The sequence below is a fragment of the Borostomias antarcticus genome (genome assembly GCF_949987555.1).
Source record: "Borostomias antarcticus genome assembly, chromosome: 5".
Taxonomy (NCBI): domain Eukaryota; kingdom Metazoa; phylum Chordata; class Actinopteri; order Stomiiformes; family Stomiidae; genus Borostomias; species Borostomias antarcticus.
The window spans coordinates 4,223,449-4,244,662 of NC_140238.1; the positions used below are offsets into that span (position 1 = coordinate 4,223,449).

At 46.9% G+C, this 21,214-nt stretch overlaps 2 protein-coding genes across 2 annotated transcripts; both read right to left on the reverse strand.

Annotated features, from left to right (window-relative positions):
* Nucleotides 1-228: 228 nt before the first annotated feature.
* On the reverse strand, nt 229-6,554 carry bsdc1 (BSD domain containing 1). Its single transcript, XM_084437678.1, has 11 exons — nt 6,536-6,554; nt 5,774-5,828; nt 5,495-5,611; nt 4,955-5,122; nt 4,123-4,177; nt 3,724-3,839; nt 3,550-3,618; nt 3,319-3,400; nt 2,476-2,970; nt 2,234-2,337; nt 229-1,647 (listed from the first exon to the last, which is right to left on the reverse strand). Exons 1-11 carry the CDS (start codon nt 6,544-6,546, stop codon nt 1,618-1,620), a joined length of 1,302 nt encoding a protein of 433 aa, XP_084293804.1. The 5' UTR covers nt 6,547-6,554; the 3' UTR covers nt 229-1,617.
* Nucleotides 6,555-10,177: 3,623 nt separating this feature from the next.
* olig4 (oligodendrocyte transcription factor 4) lies at nt 10,178-10,912 on the reverse strand (the record flags this gene model as incomplete). The annotated part of the gene is made up of 1 exon (XM_084438384.1): nt 10,178-10,912. One exon carries the CDS (start codon nt 10,910-10,912, stop codon nt 10,178-10,180), a length of 735 nt encoding a protein of 244 aa, XP_084294510.1.
* Nucleotides 10,913-21,214: the final 10,302 nt, after the last annotated feature.

Below are 21,214 nucleotides of genomic sequence, written 5' to 3' on the forward strand. Positions count from 1 at the left end.
GTGCTGTGAATTTCCTGAACGACCAGAGAGCGCCCCGGGTGCGCTCCGAGCGCATTTACTAACATGCACAGCCCCTATCCCTTCCAAAGTGTAAGCTAGGGTTGCTTAAAGATTTTTGCTTGAAGAAGACAGCACGTTTTATGACTGTTTTAATTATAATCATTGAAAAATAGAGGAAAACGCACTTAAAAAGTAACAGCTTTAAACGCAATGGACTTTAAAGTGCGAATAAAGTAACGGTGGTGACGATTTGACTGGGAAGAATGCACCATACAACATGACAATATTTCCTGCAAATAAGCTAGATGTCACTGCACATTAGAAACGAACAACTTAAACAGTATATCTGTACATTTTGCATTATGCCATTGCAAACATGCAACAAAGCACAGAATAATTACATTAGATGATTTCATTTTTTTCTCAGGCTACATTTTCACACTTGAGTTTTGGGTTGATGCTAATGAAGACTACTGTGTTATTACAAAATATGTGGCAGTAGTCCTTATTACCTCTTCCCCTTTATAAATGCAGTTCATCTCTTAAAACGTGCAGGGCAAAGCAAGTTTGGCTAGACGAAGCCAGAGACGTCCAGCCCGGTACTGTGGCACCACAACACCTAGATCATGTTCACCCCCTTTATTAAGCCATGATTGGCTCTTTTGACAGTTGAGAATACATGAGAATAACAGACATACACAATAGAATAAGCGACGTGAACAATGTAAGAGACAGAAAATAAAGACGAGAGATTTGTTCACATCAATCACTTAGCATGAAAGAAAAGGGAACAAGAAAAAGGAAATGTACAACTTAAATTGGCTGTGTTTCGAATCAGATCAGTATCTTGTGTAATAAAGTATTTGGATAGCTTTTCCACACCACTGTGCATCTTCCAAGGCCATGTATGTAGGAGCTTTGAGTGAATCCCAAAATTAAAGTGTTCTATGAAGGCCAAAATATTTCTCGATTTTGAATATTCACTTGCATAAGATAGTTATTAGGTCATTGATGGGACAAACAATATACATAAGATAGTTAAATACACCACCGTTCAAATCACTTGTGAAGTATTTCATCTTAAGAAAGGTGACAAGCAGCATTACAACAGTTTATGGCTATTCTGCAGCCTGAAAGTAAAAGTAATTCCCGAACTCATAACTTTGTAGTACTAGCAACTGACTGTACAAGGTACCTTGAATGGCGTGAAAGAGGGGGAAAAAAGCTTCCTCCCCTGATGTGGTGAAACCATTCAAGTTCTCACCAGTCGATTGATGTCACTTCGCCTTAGATGGAATCCTTACCAACCACTCTAAACTTGTGCCATGTTCCCTCTAGCTTTGAGTCGCTCCAGGTAATAACCAGGAGAACAGCGTTAGCTGAGCTATTTCCCTACAGCGACCTATATGTGTTGGCTGGCGGTGCGGTCTAGATCCTATTGCCTTGGTCTTCCGTTGCCCTGTTAGCCTCTCTGCAACGCGGTCCAAACCCAGCGGACATTCCCCTACGGACAAACGTGACATGGTGACAGCGTGGACAAAGAGTTAAAACACGGTAAGCATGGTTCGTTTGCCGAGAACTCGCTTTAAAGGTGGGACTTCAACACTGTGTCGCTCTTCATTCCCAGTTCTCCCAGTCTTCGTCCAACTGAGGAGGGGGGGGGAAACTTTATTAGTTTAAAACATTGAACATAACTACAAAACAGCATAGAACTGTCATGTGTGACTAATATGTTCCTTTAAAGTTGCACTGAAATGAAAAAAGCATTCTGTCCCATTTTGGTTCACATAATTAGTCATAGTGTTCACCTATTCAACGATGTATGCCAAAAGAATTACAAAATTCGACTTTTGTTGTAATCTTATATCAAAGTACATAATTTCTTGCTTCCTGGAAAACGGTAGATCACGTGCAGTGACGACAACAGGTACCTTAGATTTTAGGCCAATAATCTAACGACATCCACCTGTCAATCAACGCTATCCTTCTATCGAATCTGTCTAAAGTTCTTAAAACCCGTCCACTTGTCAATGTTCCAATCAAATTCCTCTAAACATACGTCCCACCCTCATAGCTTGTTTGCCTCGGAAATACGTCAAACTACGGAAGTTAGATTATCTCAAACGTCCGTTTCAGTGCGACTTTAACAGCAAGATATTTTCAGGTTACGGGAAGATTCGAACAGAGATGGTGTGTCAGTGTGAACAAAGGCAGTTATCCCCGTGTGACCCACCTCTCCAGAAGCTTCTACTGTAGACAGCGCCAGTTGGACCTCCTCTTCTGTCATGTCTAGATCAAAGTCTTTCTCCCAGTCTTCGCTGACGTCTGTGCTGGACCCTGCAGGGGTCAGGGAGGAGGACACACAGGGTGAGAGAGGACACACAAAACCTGCCGCCTGTTATGGGACAAGCCAAAACCATCAAGTTGTCACTGTTGAGTGACACCATCAACAGTAGTCAGTTCAATGCGATCTACCTTTCTTGCCATTGTTTGAGGGCGTCGACTTCCCGCTGTCAGAGTTCAGCTCAAACACCCTCAGGTCCTGGGGCCCCTCCTCTCTGGCCACCTCTGCCCTGTTGGTCGGGGCAGGGGCCCTGGCTCTCACCCCCTCTGCTGTGGCCTTTGGCTGGGCTGTGGTATCTACTTGAGCCCCAGGATGCAGGTTGGCCCTCCCGGGACTCTGGTCCTCCGGAGGCCCCTGGTCGTCTTTCTCGTCCAGGCTGGCCTCGGTCAGTTTCTGGGCCAACTCCACGGCCGCGGGCCCCCGGCTCACCTCCACCTGCGTGGGCAGGCTGACGCTGTCGCTGCTGACCGAGAGGGCGGCGTCGCGCTCCGCATTCGAAGAGGGGGTGGGGCTGAGCGGGGTCGTTGCCGCGGGGACCGTCGGGGGCATGGACAGCTGGGTTCCGGACTCATCTAACGGGGGCGTGAAGTCGAGGCGGGATGACGAAGTGGCACCTAAGAAGTCATCTGTTGTTACAGCGAGGGAAGGGGAGAGAGACCAGTGAGAGTTGCATGGACCAGGACTGTTCTGACTCCTCTCGTCTCACTACATCACATGACAGTCATTTAGCTGGCGCTTTTATCCAGCGACTTACAATAATTGCATTTAAGGAAAAGCCAATGCAGGAAAAGCCAATGTACTACTACTTGCCAGAACTCACAAGTGCATCTCCTTTCCAAAACAAGTGACTAAGAGCATAATCTAGTGCTGAAGGCAAAGTGCAAGAATAGCAATCTACAATATAATAGGTGGTTACTCTCCTCTCTACAATACATTGATTGAAGCCGATATTCCCCCTCCCTCATCCCACATACCTTCATCCTCCTCCCAGCCCAGTGCCTCTGTGTGGGTGGTCTGTTCTGCTCTCTGCTTCAAGGCCACTCTCCTCGCCTCCTCCTGTGGGGCAGAAAAAAAAGACATTATGCAAATTCATATTGACCAGTAGGTGGAGCAACAGACTGTTTGGAGGCGTAATGACAGCACCTGGGAATGATCGACAGTTTATGCTGAGAAACTGTACCCAAACTAAACAGAATGAGTGTCACCTGGTCCAACTGAAACACTTTGTAGAAATACCGCTGCCAGAATTCTGAATGGGCGACCGCTGCTGGCACCTAGAACACAGAATAAAATTACTCATAATAATACATCGATGTTTTACACTTATTTAATCTGGTATTTGTGTAGTCAAATCCCATGGGAGGGGTTCTGGGTGCTACCATTTTGGTGTAGAGGGAACGTATGGAGGGACTGTTGACCAGCAGCTCGGAGATCTCTCCTTTCCTGTCTTCTGGGCTGAATCTGGACAGCCAGGCGTCAAACTGCTCTGGGGGACCTGGAGGAGACAAGTCACACACACGTCTTCAACGCCCATCGTAACACTGAGGTGAGAATGTGTCTCATACATCTCCAGGGGACATTATCTTCATATCCCAATAAAACTATTAAGGCTGCACAGTGAGTGAAGTTGGAATAAACTTACTGGAGTCAAGTCCATCTCAAGAGCATTTTTACCGATGCCCCATGGTAATTACACTAGCTAACCAGCAATCTAGTCAGTGGGAGTCAACTGTCCGATTAAAACAGAGGTAAATGTATTTAGTTCATAATGTGTGTACCATCGGGCTCATTGCAGTACGTAGCAGGGTCTGCCTGTAGACTGTAAAGACGAGCCTGGGGGAAAAAATTAACGTAAAACAAATATTATTATCTATGTTTTGTTACACAGACACAGAACGTGTTGAGCAACAACTACAGAGCAACCCTGAGGCTAAAAGCAACATGATGTATCCACACACAAAGCTCACATACTCACGTACTAAAGAGCTGTTAACTTACAATTACATCAAACAACTTCAAATTCATCAAAGTTAAAATGAGCTGCTTTTTAAAATGTTCATATTTCAACAACTAGGCCATCCATTAGGTTATAGGTCAAAAAGTCTGGTGAAAGTTACTTGTATACTAGGCTATCCATTAGGTTATAGGTCAAAAGATCTGGTGAAAGTTACTTGTATACTAGGCTATCCATTAGGTTATAGGTCAAAAGATTTGGTGAAAGTTACTTGTTACAAGTGGAAACCCCAAGAAAGAACAGTTGTTACTGTAGCAAAGCAATAGAAAAATGAGTTGTTGCTGTTGCAAAGCAATAGAAGGAGGGGTGTTGCTGTAGCCGCTAATGCCAATCCAAAATAACAACTTACAAATAAAGAAAATAATAAGGCCTTAAGCTTCGTCCCTTTGTTGGATAAACCATCTTATCCAGTACCCCATTTGTAACATGCTTTTGCTTAATAACCTTAAGCTACTTGTAGGGACAAGTTTTCATGTTATTGTGGCTGAGTGGTAATTACAGAGAGAGGCCCAGGGGAGTGAGCAAGTATGTAAACTAAACAATGCGACTCATGCAAGACCAAACCTGTTCATGCGAGTGACCCATCTGATGCTAACCTTGGTGCTGTCATACACCTCTGTGGTGCCTGTGGGCGTCGCCACTAGAGTGATGACATCACAGTCGATGGTTTTATCAGGGGGTGGAGCGAGGGTGTCTGTTATGACTCCCAGGAAACTGGACAAGCTTTTCTTCACCTTCTCAGTGGTATTAGACGAGCCTTCCACCTAATAGTGAACAGGGAGATCAATCAATCAATCAATCAAAGCTTTATTTGTATAGTGCATTTCATACCCAGAGGCAACACAATGCGCTTTACAGAGAACAAGGGAGGTGGGCATACGTCCCACCCCTACATATTCCAGAGGGAAGCAAAAAAACAGTATCACCCGGGGGCCTGTAAAAAATTATTCCCTGACCCCTCTCAACAAGGCGATCGAGCAAGCTCCTGGAGTATGTTTGTCTACCGGCTAAGAACATTTATAAAGCAATAAATTAGATGACATGGTTCAGTCAGAGGTATAGCTACTAGTTAGATATCAGTGGTTATGCTTAGTGGAGATCTTACAGCAGTGACCAACGCCAGATGAAGAACATACCGCTAATTTGCTCCTGACGGCGCTGGCCGTAGCCACAATGGAGCACGCAGTGTCATGTTGGACCACGTTGGAGAACTCTGTCAGGTCACGCTTTATGAAGTCGTAGGCCTCTGCTGACTGCAAGAAAACATTGCAACATTTTTTTTTTTTTTTTTACAATGTCACAGCACAATAGTTGAACATGAAAGGTACATGATCAAAGATCATGCACTACAACTTCATGTGAGAGAGACAATCATAAACAGATTAGAGCTAGTGGAACCAGATAAGGACGCCTACCTTGTCTTTGACGACCTGGAAGCTTTGCTGAAGCCAGCCTCCCCACCAGCCTTCCCTGGAGGAAAGATACACGGTCAATGTGAGAAATCACATTAAAAACAACTCTTTTGAAAAGGCCAAACAATTCACTCATAAACCCTCATCCCAGCAGTGAACAGATTCGAGTATCCTGGCAAGTTAGTTAGCTCGACAATTACCCAATGTTTAGTGCAGAAACGGATCTTTTGATTAAAACAAACTCTGCGTAGGCTCTGCAAGTTATCACTTCCTAGCTAAGGCAAAATCTGTCAATGTTGATCTCCCAGGCTAGCCAGACAGTGAGCTAGCGAGCTAAAGATCAGCTAACGTGAGCTAACAGTTGTTTAGCTAAACGTTAAGCTAGCGATCCGTTATCTGTGAATATCCGACTCGGAGTTGAAGTGGAAAGGACACGTCGCGCAATACAGTTGTGCAATACGGTTATTATATAAAGTAACTGTTTTGAATTGCACTCCCTGTGCTGTGAACTGTCTAGTTAGCCTGCTAGCTACGTAGCCTCAGCAAGCTACTGCTGCTGGTGCAATATTTTGGTAAACAAACCCCAACGGACTTGTATTGATTGTTTCTGAGCTAAATACTGCACCGTTTCAACATCGTTGGATGAAGATTAAGTTGAATAACAAAGAATTAATGTATCAAACACACGTAGAGCATGTGGTTAATGTTATATTCGATGAGATAGTTAAATAACAAACAAAAACTATTTTGCGACTTCACTCTTACCCTTCAGCCATCTTCAGACGATGACATCATCAATAGTGACTGAACTCTAACCCCGACTGACGGAGCTTGAAAAAAAAATATTGAAAACGCATTTCAATTAACATGGGGCTGTTTGCAAGTATATGATTTTAGAATAGTATCTAGCTAACTCAATTTCATCATATTTACCTTTTCCAAAAGGAGAAAAATAGTCCGCTTGAATGTTTGTTGGCTATGGTGGCTGTAGAGGATCAAACTGTACGAGAGGTCCAAAGGTAAAAAAGCATCATATCTCCTTAGCACAGTTGAATTCTTTAGTTTGGGATAATGCCATACCACATTACGAATATGTGAAAACATTTATATAAGCTTCAGATTCATTATTCAGAGGGGAGCCAATCAGTGCTTAATTCCAACCTGACTCCCTCCATCCATGTGTTTGTGATTGAGTGAGTGAGAAAGAAGTGTTTGTGAATGAGACAGAAAGAGAGAGTGGGAAAGAGAGAGACAGTCTGCGAGGCTATGTGTGTGTCTGCATCTGTGTGCTTGTGTCCATGCATATGAGTCTGTCTGTGCATCATCTCAGTGTGTGTGTGTGTGTGTGTGTGTGTGTGTGTGTGTGTGTGTGTGTGTGTGTGTGTGTGTGTGTGTGCATGTGAGCGTGTGTGCGTGTGTGTGCGCCTCATCCCAGCTGTGTTTCCTCCTCATCAGTATGCAGGGTGAAAGAGAGCCAGACTTTACTGAGTGCTGAGTTAAAAGGTCAGGCTACGAGCTTCTGGAAGAGCGTTCTACCCTAATTGAAGTTCCCCTGTATCCAGACGCTGCACAATGTGTGCATATGTTCTGCAATATGTCTCCTCCGTCCAGCACCTCAATCCCACTAATTGGATCCTTCAGTTCCCTAATTAACTCTGTCCATCCGGGCTCTGCTGAGCCAAGGGTAAAGCACACCCCTCTATTGATCAGCGGCCCCTCCGGGTATATCATCCATCTGTTTCTGTGGCTGTGGGGTGAAACTCCAGATGACCTGACCTGGGAGACTAGACGATGCTGGAAATGTTGACAGTAATCAGTTTGGTATTCCGTCCTGCTGACTCTCAAGCCTCAGATCAGACAGAATTGTCAACTCGTCACACGCCGTTGAGATCTTCAAGAATCAGTCAACTTCGGTGGAGTGGGCGGAGTCAAAGGTCTGGACCCAGGTGATACATGCTCCAGTTTATGTGATGACACTGGCCAGCAAGAGCACTGTTGAATTATTTTGCTTTTCTTCGTTTGCACGTGTGTTCAGTTGGCCATTGTCCTTTGTGAAGTATCATTCGGTATTTTGACATTGAACAGAAATCACATGGCTTTTTGTTTGGCCTTAACATTCATCTCCCCAAAATTCTTTGAATTCTCCCTTGGCAGACATGCTCTCATTCGCATTGGAGAAACTTCCTCAACTCCCAAAGTCACATCTTTGTTCCACGTGTTTGACACACTTAGAGCAGCGCGTGACCTTTAGCAAGGTAGCAGGTTAGCATATGCTAAAAGCAATGTAGCAGGTTAGCATATGCTAAAAGCTCTGTGTCTACAGCAGTGGCTGAGCATAATGGGTGCAGGAGGCACTGTCCATATTGTATGATTTAAGATGCATATCCATTACCCACCATACACACACACACACACACACATTTTCTCCGTCCTGCTGATGCTACTCCGTGGGTTAGCACCATCTGTCCCCGATCAGGAAACACCAGCTTTGCACAAGTCAATGTCCCTAATTATCCACCTAGAAGAGGGAACAGAGCAAAGGGAGGCCAATCCCACTAATCCCCACAATGTGTTCTGCTTCCCATTCCCACCTGTGCCCAAATAAAGGGGGGCCTTGTGGGAGGACCTCGGGTCCCAGTGTCAGGGAGAGGGGACCAGGTGACGCAGCAGCGCCCGTCCCCACCATAGAAGCCCCCTCCCTGGGCAGGGCTGGCAGCTGCCTCCTCCCACTGGGACGTCCCCCAGCTGACAGTCCCCCAGTACTGACAGGGGCTCTTTACAGTGTCAATAGCCCCATAAATTAGAGCTAACCGCCTTTGTGGCGAGCGAGATGTCAGGCCTTTTGGCCCGACGGCGCTTGTTACCATGATGAAATGTAGATTGAATGGGGGGGTCGGTGGGGGGGTCTGTGTCCCAGGCACGAGAGCTTGGCCTCCCCTGGTCTTTGTATCCCATGCGCGGCCATTGTTCAGGCCTATTCAGGCCTCTCAGGAGGAGGAGGGGTGGAGGGAGGGAGGGGGCGAGGAGCTACATCTCTTCATTTCATCCCTTCACCAACCCCCACCCCACCCCCCCACCCTGATCTCCACCTCGCCCGTCAGCCGTGGGAGGATAAGCATGTATTTTACACGCTTGATTTGTTGCTAAGTGAGAGCGATCCATTGTTGTGGGGGTTTGAGTAAATACATGTCCACAGCGTCCGATCTGCATCTGCCATTGTTCTCCAGTGTTTGGTGTCCTTGGTTAATCATTGTTTACAATGATCAAAGCATAATTGTATATATATATATATATATATATATATATACACACAGTACTTTTCAATCTAAATGCAACAACCTTAAATCAAGCCATTTGGATAACAAATGTGTGACCCTTAAAAGAACTGAAAGTGGACACATGGTATTTTATTTTCTCATAAGAAAACCCAACACTGGCGTTTGGGAGATCTCCCATATCTGGTTCCCTCGGACGTGCCCTCGGTATGAATGCGTCCGTGTCCTTCTGGGACAGTGACAAATCCCGGGGTCCAGGAGGGACCGGGGGGGGAGCGTCCCCCTGCCTGCGCCAGACAACAGTGACGCGCCGTCCTGGCGCCTGGCGTCCCCCTTTCATGTCCCCCACACCCTGTTGAGGTGAAGATGGATGGTCCCAGGGCCGCCGAGCGCCACATTCAGCCTCCGCACCGCCGCATTGTCTGGCCCTTCTGTCCCTCTTCAGCTCAGGGGGTTGTCCTCTCCAAAGCTGGTTAGCAACCAACACCCCCCCCCCCCCCCCCCCTCCCCTCTGCCCCCCTGCCCAGGGCCGAGCCCAGCTACAACCCCCTGGGTCTACTGTGGACGGCCCTAGTACAGTATAAGCTGCTAAAGCTTATATTTGTAACGCAGAGTGTGGTATAACTTGTTTGTGTTGTAGGTTAAATATATACTTTGGTGCTGAAATGCCCTGTTGTGAATTTGTGGAGACTAACATCTGCAGTGAAATAAAGGAGAGGAAATCAAGATTCTTGATAATTAACAAAGTTTAATTTAAGAAAATAAGAGATAGGCACAATAGCTTTTTCCATTTGGATGTTTCAGCAACATGGATTCTCAGTAGCAGCTACCCTTGCTTTTACAAGAGAAGTTTCAAGGATGGCAGTACAAAGTACAAAACAATACATAACCCAAATGATTTGGATGGATTTCTGAAATAACCCAGTGCGTGAATTGAAATCTTTTCAATATTAAAAGCACAAGTAATTCATAAAAAAATAGCAGCAACATACTTAATTGAAGATATATACAGTATACAAAATATGTACAACACCTGACCCTAGGCAGTTCCTGGGCTTTATAAGAGTTCAAACAACAATCTTGGTCCTCGGTTGGGCCTAAACTGCAGAGTTCAGTCCAGGGTCTCGCCTGCTCACCTGCCCATTGACAAGCTGTGCAGCGTGGAGGTGGTGGTGGGCAGAGGCTGGCACAGTGAGCAGGGGCAGGGCATGCCGGGGAAGTGCCTGTAGGAGCCGGCCAGGTGTAAGGGGTCCTTCAGCAGGCTCTGGACCGGCCCGTGGAAGCCCAGGTAGGCCGCGGAGGGGGGCGAGTGAGGGGCCTGGGCCGGCGAGGGGTGCTGCAGAGCCGAGGCCGCGCTGCCCACCAGGGAGTGCAGGGACTGGGCCAGGGGGTGCAGGGGGAGGTGGGCTGCCGGGGCCGCGGGGCTGATCCTGGGGTGGGGGGCGCCAGGCCGGCTCTGGGCGGCGGCGCCTCCGTACACGTCGCCCACCAGCTTCTTCATCTCGTCCAGGGAGCTGGACAGCATGAGGATGTAGTTCCTGGCCAGCAGCAGGGTGGAGATCTTGGACAGCTTGCGGACGGAGGGGCCCTGGGCGTACGGCATGACCTCCCGCAGGCCGTCCATGGCCTGGTTCAGGTCGTGCATCCGCTTCCTCTCGCGGCTGTTGACCTTCAGGCGCAGGTCCTGGACTTCGCCCTTGGGGTGCTCGGCCTTGCCTCCCCCGGGGCAGCGCTCCGTCCGGGCCGCCCCCTCCTCGCGGCAGTAGGCCTGGAACATCTTGTTGGAGAAGAAGCCGCTCATGGAGTCGTCCACCACCAGGTCTGGGGAGGAGGAGCGGCTGGAGGTGGAGCCGGCGTCAGAATCCATCTCAGCAGACGGAAGTTGATGTAAAAAACAAGGTAACGTAAAAAAAAACAACAACAACAACTTTGGTTTTGAATCTCTCCCCAAAATTGTTGTGCCAACTTCTCAGAAGACTTTCTTCAGACGGTGGTTTTTGGAGTCGCAGGAGTCTACAGTTCCCTGAGGGCGATGCTCTCACTCTCTCACTCTCACTTCTCTCTGAGCGTCTCTCTGCTTCCCTGGTCCTCTTCAGGGGTCTGTGTGTCTCAACTGTCTCTCTCCTGGCCCACTGGGGCGCCTTTATACCCCCGGTCCAACAAAGGAACAATGAGGTGCATAATGAGACACTCGGTTCTACTAGCCAATTGCAGAAGGGACACACTTTCACCCCTTCAGCCCCCCTCCACCTCCCCAAACCCACGTTTAACACCCTCTTAACACCCCCCACCCCGATCAAGCAGCCCTTACACATTAACCAGAGTGGGCTGATATTAACACATATGTGTTAAGGCATACACTGATCAGTTAAACAAGACATGGGTTAAGACATTAACACACTGTAACTCAGTTGGTACATTTATCTGACATGTCCTCACATGTACTTGTTAAGGTGTAAGATAAATAAATAAATAAACATGGTTTTCCATTAGTGGTCTAAATGAGTGTGTCTGTGAAAACATGAGTGCTTATTGAGTGTTTAAAAGTGTGCAAAAGTTATTCTGACATGAATTAAGTTATTCTGATTCTGCCATGCGCTTATGTAAAGGCACACCAGCGCAGAAGAGGAATCGTGTCAGGTTGAACGCCGGCTGACACTCTTTGTAGTTTACACTTGTTTCATTCTTATATAGTCACAGAAGGTCACATGATGACAAGTGATAGGAGAAACCCATCAGGCTTCTCAGTGTGCTGTGAAAGTGGATGTTTTATCACTTTCAATCCGCAGGTTCCAACACACTGGACACACTCGACAGCCATTTGAGACGTTTATCATGATGCCAGGTCAGACAGCACCAATATGAGGTGTTCCGCCAACCATGGCATGGTTAAAAACCTTCTACACGGACCAGACCAGCGTTAATGGCAGACTAGATACAATCCAACAGGAGGCTGAGGACAAAGAGGATGGATTCAATACGACTAAGCTGCCAAACAGTCTGCGAAATCACCTCACTATAATTGGATGGGGGCTGTGGAGTAGGGAGGAGGTAGTTAAAAAGATACTAAAGAGTGGGCTAGGTATTGTCTTCCCCTCATTCATTCGTAAAGCTCCTTAGATTGGACCTGGTTAACTTTCTAAGATGCTGCGTAGCGTGGTTCTATATCCATAGCTCTGCAGTGGCTATAGAGACTTCATTAACATCACTATGACACACACACACACACACACACAAACACACACTCACACAAATACACACACATAAACACACTAGAAAGTGTGTGTGTGTGTGTCACCCATAGGATTTTAGACTTTTTTTTATTGCTTAGTGATATGTGCCACAGAATGGTTGTGTTGCCAGCGTTCGTGTCTGAGGATATACAGTGCGATCGTTTTAAGCACAACACACTAGAAACTATTTCCCCAGATCTCACAACCCTGTACGGCCTCCATTTCCAGACTGAACCTTCATACTAAGAACCGCATTCCCTCGACTCCACATCCTTTACTAACCCTAAGCCTCAAATACTTTCAGAAGTGAATTTTTCAGTTTTGCTCTGGAATTTCCTGTTAAATGCTGCCAAGAAAAGCTTTAACCGGCAGAACCATTGTGGGTGTGATATTATACAGTGTGCCTGGGGATATTCTGTAGCCGTGGAATGTTTTGAGCTTAACTCAGAGAATATTCAGGCCTACCACAGAAACCATATATTTTGTGTATGGTAGCTCAGTTGATTGTAAATAGAGGTTCTAACGCTATAGCTGTGGTTTAATTGTTGCTGCCGCCGGGGTCACAGCAGTGAATGTGGGAAACTGCAGATCCCTTTCTACAAAAGTCTCTAAATGTATATTATCATTATCTCCCGTGACCGTTTTCCCCTCTGGTCGTAGTGAAACCCCAACCAAGTCTGTTTGGTTTCTCTGACTGCTGCCCAGTGGGATAGCCTGGTACTTATTTACCCATACTCAGTAGTGGGTCTGGTCCAACCGTGGGCGTCTTTGTCTCTCGACATTCTGAGGATGTTTGTGAAAACTGGCTTGAATGAGACTGTATTTGTTGTATACCGAAATGTGTTTGCGTTTTGATAATGTGATAGACTTGTTTATGAAGGGTTGTAGGTGTGTGAAGTCTGTGTGTGCACTTCAAACACACACACACACACATATACACAAGCACATACATACACGCGGGCGCACAAACACACACACCCACACACACACACACACACACACACACACACCCACACACACACACACACACACACACACCCACACACACCCCCACACACACACACTTTATTCAGGAGACAGAGAACCAAGTGGGTGGAACGGACCCCCCATCTCTCCATCAGCAGTGATCCCCGCAGGGTGTCCTGGCTGAGCTCCCTCTCACTGATATTATAATTGGGGAAGCTTGAGGGCCAACTTGAGCCATTTATTGGGACCATATGGATTTTCCCATCGTTAGGCTCCAAGCCAAGATGGCTGCTGGACTCCTAATTGGGTTTAGTCATAATTAAGTGAATTGGACACAATGGCTTCCAGTTTTACTCTATATGAGTCTCACAGACTTTGTAATGGCTGATCTGACTTCTAGGCATAATCCATACTTTTTATAGTCTCACATTTCCTAGACTGACATTGAGAATGGTCTAAGAGTTTAGTGTTATCATCATACATAATTTCCTGATGCATCTACAGTACTGTAGTCCAATTTTGCAGTACAAGACAGACATGGAGATGAGAGCACAGTGACAACATGTTTTTGTATCACCGGCACAGTACAGTAGCTTGACGTCATACATCAACGATTAATGAATAACTACCGAGGAACACAAGTTAAGAAAGTCAAAAAGATCTGTCCTGCTCTTACAACTTGGGTAAAAGTGTGAGTGTGATAAATCTCCCTCTCTTTCTCTCTCTCTCATTCTTATTCATGTGTTTACAGAAGCGACGGGCCACACAGCGAGACAGAGGGAACAGCGACTGATAAAAGGGTAGCCACCTAATCCCTCTCTCTCTTTAACTCCGAATTAAAGTGTTTGACTTGTCTCATCGAACGGCACCTTTCAAGACTCCTCGCTCCATTCAGGCGACTCCGTGAGCGTCCATTTTGGGGCTTAGAGACCCCCTTCAGCCACCTCGCAGGGTTCACGCCCATGAAAGCGCTCAGGTGACCAGAAAATGAGGGCATTATCACAAGCATATGCTTGTAGCAACAGAGGATCAGGCCAGATTAGGCCCATCATAGCTCAATAAAGCGCTAAGCCGGCGAGCAAACCTTGGGCTGTTTACCGTCAGGCTCCCTCTACTATCTCCCGGTCATTGTTTAACTGGATCAGTGGGAGATGTTCTGTACACACACACACACACACACACATACACACGCACACACGCCCACACGCACGCACGCACGCACACACATGCACACACACACACACACACACACACACACATGCACACACATGGACACACACACACATGCGCACACACACACACACACACACACACACACATGCACACACACACACACGCACGCACACACACACATGCACACAAACACGCACGGACACACACACACACACACAAACACATACACACAAACAGACACACACACGCACAGACACACACACAAACACACACACACACACACACACACACACACACACACACACACACACACACACACGCTGACCTGGACCTGTGGGTGAGAGGACACGGCATCAAACACACAGAGAAACAACAACAGTAGCGGAGAGAATAGACTCTCTTCACCTCTTCATCTCTTCATCTCTTCATCCCTTCATCTCTTCATCCCTTCATCTCCTCATCTCTTCATCCCTTCACCTCTTCATCTCCTCATCTCTTCATCCCTTCATCCCTTCATCCCTTCATCTATTCATCTCTTCATCTCTTCATCTCTTCATCTCTTCATCCCTTCATCTCCTCATCTCTTCATCCCTTCATCTCCTCATCTCTTCATCCCTTCACCTCTTCATCTCCTCATCTCTTCATCCCTTCATCCCTTCATCTATTCATCTCTTCATCCCTTCATCTCTTCATCCCTTCATCCCTTCATCTCATCTCTTCATCACTTTATCCCTTCATCTCTTCATCTCTTCATCCCTTCATCCCTTCATCCCTTCATCTCTTCATCTCTTCATCCCTTAATCCCTTCATCCCTTCATCTCTTCATCTCTTCATCCCTTCATCCCTTCATCTCTTCATCTCTTCATCCCTTCATCCCTTCATCCCTTCATCTCTTCATCTCTTCATCCCTTCAACCCTTCCTCTCTTCATCTCTTCATCCCTTAATCCCTTCATCCCTTCATCCCTTCATCCCTTCAACCCTTCCTCTCTTCATCTCTTCATCCCTTCATCCCTTCATCTCTTCATCTCTTCATCCCTTCATCCCTTCAACCCTTCCTCTCTTCATCTCTTCATCTCTTCATCTCTTCATCTCTTCATCTCTTCATCCCTTCATCTCTTCATCCCTTCATCTCTTCATCCTTTCATCTCTTCATCTGTTCATCTCTTCATCTCCAGCTCACAGTTTGCTTTAGAGATTCACACTGGAATCTCAAAAAGCGACCGTCGTCGCTATCAGGGGACAGATGAGCAAATTGGATTTATTTGTGTACTCGATGAATCACACGGTTTATCGTGAGACGGCTGAGATATGAAGCCGCTGCGTAGTCTGCTCCCCAGCCCGACATGTCTTCTTTGTTAATCTTGCGGCATCAGGGCGAACAAACGGCTGGGTGATTTATTCATTTACACCGCCTGAAACAATCGCATTATCTCAAACCGCGACAAAGGAGGACAAAGGCGCTATGAAAATCCCCCAGGAAGTTTATGAGTCACTAAAGAGTCCAATAACTTTCCCTTGCACGCCTGTTTCTTTGGCTCCCTTAATCTCTAAGCGGCAGTGGCAGGGGGGCAGGCTGTGGGGGCCTGGAGGGACAGGGTCTGCGAGCCCCGGCCCAGGCTGAGAGCCTGATTATGGGGCAGGATGAAAGGGAGCCCCTGGCCCACTCCTCTGGAGCTGAATGGGCCCGGTCAGCAGGCTGTCCCATACACAGGCCTGCTCCATGCTGCTTGAGCTTCATAAATTACCCCACAACTACACCAGGGGTGAGGGGGGGGGGGGGGGGGTAGAGAAGAGTAGAGAGAGAGGGAGGAGGAGGAGGGGGGGGGTGGTGACCAGAACCAGGAGAGGAGCAGACCCTCACCAGGAGAGAGAAGATCTGGTCCAGAAGCTGTCCATCAGGTGACAGAACCCTACATTACGGCCCCTTCCATCAAACTCTCACACCTTGCCTGGTGGTTGCAGGCACTAAAGACTCATTCCACTGTTCTTTCTCAATGTAAGGATGAATGTGATGGACAGGTGGAGTCAGGAGACACTGTCTGTGGCTACTTCACAGCACACAGATATCATGGTGTGTTTGAACACATATACATAGATTATGGTCATGTTTAGACGCATCACTTAAAAATCATCTTTATGGTCCCTGAACAGACTTGTCTGTGTGGAGATAAAATTATATGACTCAACAAATATTTTGATACCAAAACACCAAACAGACAAGTACTGTGCAGGTTAAAACAGTCTATGAATGAACAAATATACAAGATATTTGTTGACTTTGACTTTGTTTGTATCAAATTATTGTTTTTGGACTACGGCTCTATCTACCACACAATTTCCTTCTCTCTCAGCGGGAAGCTAAAACAACACATTAATCCACATACGCACACACAGGCACACATACACACACACACACACACACACACACACACACACACACACACACACACACCGAGGAGGACGCACAGTTTATCTGGTCGCCATTGTTGCCGGCCACACTTTTGAACAGTTGGCCGCTCACCGTTGCGTGGAGATGCCTTTTGTGCCCCCAATCTGCACACTTCTGCCACTCCTTGGCTGCACCCCCCCCCCCTTTACCCCCCCACCCCACCTCCTAGTCATCCTGCCTGATAACCAGGGGGACCTGCCACCCCAATAATCTGCCCCTCCGACGCCCCGGCACGGACTTCTCTCTTTTCATCAGCTGCTATTGTTTCAGCGGACCCCCGTTACCTCTGCTTGTGCTCCCTCGCCACGGCAACAAGCCCCCCCCCCATCCCCCCCGCCGGTCCCCCAGTCCCCCTGTCCCCGTCCCATCTGTGGACAGGCCTGCCATGTGTCCACTGAGGGGGGAGCGCCGCCGGCAACGCCACTGTATGTGAGTACATGATGCTGTCCTATTGTTCGGGGCTCAGCCCAGAGCTACTTACCGCTGACCCCGAGGTCATCGGGCACACAAAACCTGAGTGTTGGTGGCCACTGGGACTCCTCATTACCCCCGATGATTGACGAGGTGACTGAGTGTGTGAGTGTGTGTGTGTGTGTGTGTGTGTGTGTGCGCGCGCGCATGTGTGTGTGTCTGGCCTCCTCCGGACATGTGCAGGTCCATTGAATCAAGTGTTTTATTCCTGCAGACTATCGGTCCTTTGACAGCATCAGACTAGTTAGTGACACACAATTGAATTCATTGGTGGTTGCTTTGATGAAGTGAAATAAGTGTAATTTAGCTCAATGGGCACATGCCTTGTCAGAAGTGTGAAAGCAGGGTTTATAGAGCTGTATTGGTGTAATGCTTCACGCCAAGATGATTTGCCTTAAGAAACCCTTTGTATCTCCACCAGACTTCTTCATACAATATAACCTGCTTAGTTGAAATATAGAGGTCTAATAAAACCAGAGAAAACTCTCTCTCTCTCTCTCTCTCTCTCTCTCTCTCTCACACACACACACACACACACACACACACACACACACACACACACACACACACACACACACACCGTTTACTCAGGGGCTCAGGTGGAGGATTAAGCACCTCCATTAAATCTTAATTTGTGTATGAGCAGTTCAGAATGCTAATCATGGGATCTGCTGCTCTTGTTCATGTCACAATCTCCCAGTATTCCAAACAGGAAATCAATGTTGACAGGGAAACTGTGACAGTGTCCTATAAAGCCAGGTCCATACAACAGCCGCGATGAGAGGCTAGGTTTAGAACATTCATCTCGCTGTGAATCCTAGTCACGCTCCAGTCTAAACTAAATTGAATTTCGCTCTAAAACTGCTTAAAACCCAGCTGTCGTATGTGGACCCAGTGTAGCAAATCTAGGATGCCTCCATCCAAATATACATTCTACACACACAGACACACACACGCACGCACGCACGCACACACACACACACACACACACACACACACACACACACACACACACACACACACACACACACACACACACACAAACACTCTCACTACCCTCTCGACCAAAATGGGTCGTGTTCCACCCGGCTGGGCTGACAACAGAGAGGGCGTGACCCTGTGGTTGATATGCCTGCTGTTGTTTAGCTAGTGGAACAGGAGTTACTGAGCAGCGCTGAGGGGACGACTGTCTGGGCCCTGCCCTGTGTCAGATGTCCATCGGAAGGACGTGTAACATGTGTGAATGTGTTTCTACTCCTTAGAAATTCCACAACTGTCATGGCTGCTGTTGACATTGTCGGCGGCGTCACGTGTATCAACGGCGACCGCGTTGGTGATCCTCCATTCTCTGTTGTGATCAATCACAGGATTCCTTTTCTTATCTCATGAACCTCTTTCTTATCTCATGAACCTCTTTCTTATCTCATGAACCTCTTTCTTATCTCATGAACCTCTTTCTTATCTCATGAACCTCTATCTTATCTTATGAACCTCTTTCTTATCTCATGAACCTCTTTCTTATCTCATGAACCTCTTTCTTATCTCATGAACCTCTTTCTTATCTCATGAACCTCTTTCTTATCTCATGAACCTCTTTCTTATCTCATGAACCTCTTTCTTATCTCATGAACCTCTTTCTTATCTTATGAAGTCACTAGGAAGCGGTTTCTTCCGTCAATTCCCAACGCTCCCTCAAAGCTGAAAGCGCCGGTTCGAGGGGGATGATTCACTCTACTTTCTCGCCGTCATGTCAGCCAAACACACATCCGCATCCCGCTGTTGTCTGGAAGTGTGGCCTTGCAGCGACACAAGGCTCGGCCGCGGGTTTAAGGTGGCTTTTGTCATTGATGATTCTTTGTCTCTCCTTTCCTGTTGAAGAGACGGGGAGCTGAGGGTGGCTCTGACCTGCTGAGTGTGGCATTAAATATCAATACATGTTTATGACGGCCCGTAAACACCGGGCCACAGAGAGAGAGAGCGGAGAAAGAGAGCGAGCGATGAAAAGAGAAATGGATGGAGCTCATCTCCCCGTATTAGAAGGAAAAGATGGGCGGAGTGGAAGAGAGGGTGAAAGACATGTGGTGAAAGAGAAGGTGGCTAAAGAGAGGGAAACGCGTGGGAGGTCAAAGAGCACCTTGGAGTGACAGCAGTCTTTCCACCTATTGCATGTGCGCGTGTGATATCCCTCTAAGAATGTATCATTCTAAAAGAGAGAATGTATCATTCTAAAAGAGAGAATGTATCATTTTAAAAGAGAGAATGTATCATTCTAAAAGAGAGAATGTATCATTCTAAAAGAGAGAATGTATCATTCAAAAGAGAGAATGTATCATTCTAAAAGAGAGAATGTATCATTCTAAAAGAGAGAATGTATCATTTTAAAAGAGAGAATGTATCATTCTAAAAGAGAGAATGTATCATTTTAAAAGAGAGGATGTATCATTCTAAAAGAGAGAATGTATCATTTTAAAAGAGAGGATGTATCGTTCTAAAAGAGAGAATGTATCATTCTAAAAGAGAGAATGTATCATTCTAAAAGAGAGAATGTATCATTCTAAAAGAGAGAATGTATCATTCTAAAAGAGAGAATGTATCATTTTAAAAGAGAGGATGTATCGTTCTAAAAGAGAGAATGTATCATTCTAAAAGAGAATGTATCATTTTAAAAGAGAGAATGTACAGTATAATTTATGTTCGCTATCCTTGTGACCGAAACCCTTGTCTGCATATCGGAACATTCTCACTTGACCGGCTAGATCACTAGGTCACTAGATCACTCTGTGACCAGCTAGATCACTAGATGACTCTGTGACCGGCTAGATCACAAAGTCACTAGATCACTCTGTGACCAACTAGATGACTAGATGACTCTGTGACCGGCTAGATCACTAGGTCACTAGATCACTCTGTGACCGGCTAGATCACTAGGTCACTAGATCACTCTGTGACCAGCTAGATGACTAGATGACTCTGTGACTGGCTAGATCACCAGGTCACTAGATGACTCTGTGATCAGCTAGATGACTAGATGACTCTGTGACCGGCTAGATCACTAGATGACTAGATCACTCTGTGACCAGCTAGATCACTAGATCACTAGATCACTCTGTGACCAGCTAGATCACTAGATCACTAGATCACTCTGTGACCAGCTAGATGACTAGATGACTCTGTGACCAGCTAGATGACTAGATCCCTCTGTGACCGGCTAGATGACTAGATCACTCTGTGACCAATTAGATCACTAGATCACTCTGTGACCAACTAGATGACTAGATGACTCTGTGACCGGCTAGATCACTAGGTCACTAGATCACTCTGTGACCGGCTAGATGACTAGATGACTCTGTGACTGGCTAGATCACTAGGTCACTAGATCACTCTGTGACCAGCTAGATGACTAGATCACTCTGTGACCAGCTAGATCGCTCCGATAGGTCAGGAGAGGATCTATCCGTGTGCCACAGCAATGTAATCAAAGTAGCAGTTAAGAGCCAAAGATCTGGGCCATTAAGCAGTGTGTAGATTTAAAGGCTGATCTCCAAGCACTAAAACAATAGGCCTGATCATAAAGCTACAGCTCTAGTGACTGCGCTGCAGTATATTTGGGGGCACAGTGGGCTGAAGGGGGCGCGGCCCAGTGCTGGCCCTTAATAGATTAACCCCGGGTCCACAAAGGCACCAGGGGCCGTAGGGGCTGAGCAGGGGTGCGAGTGGGCCCGGGTGCTGGTTAAGGATTGCGGGGGCGCGGGCCCACGCCCTATTGTCTAGTTAGCAGCTCCACCCTGGCCCTGTTAGCAGCGCGGAGACGGGACCTGGCAGCCGGAGCGAGCGGATACAAAAGGCGTCGAGGGGCGAATGGCGCCGATGGAGATG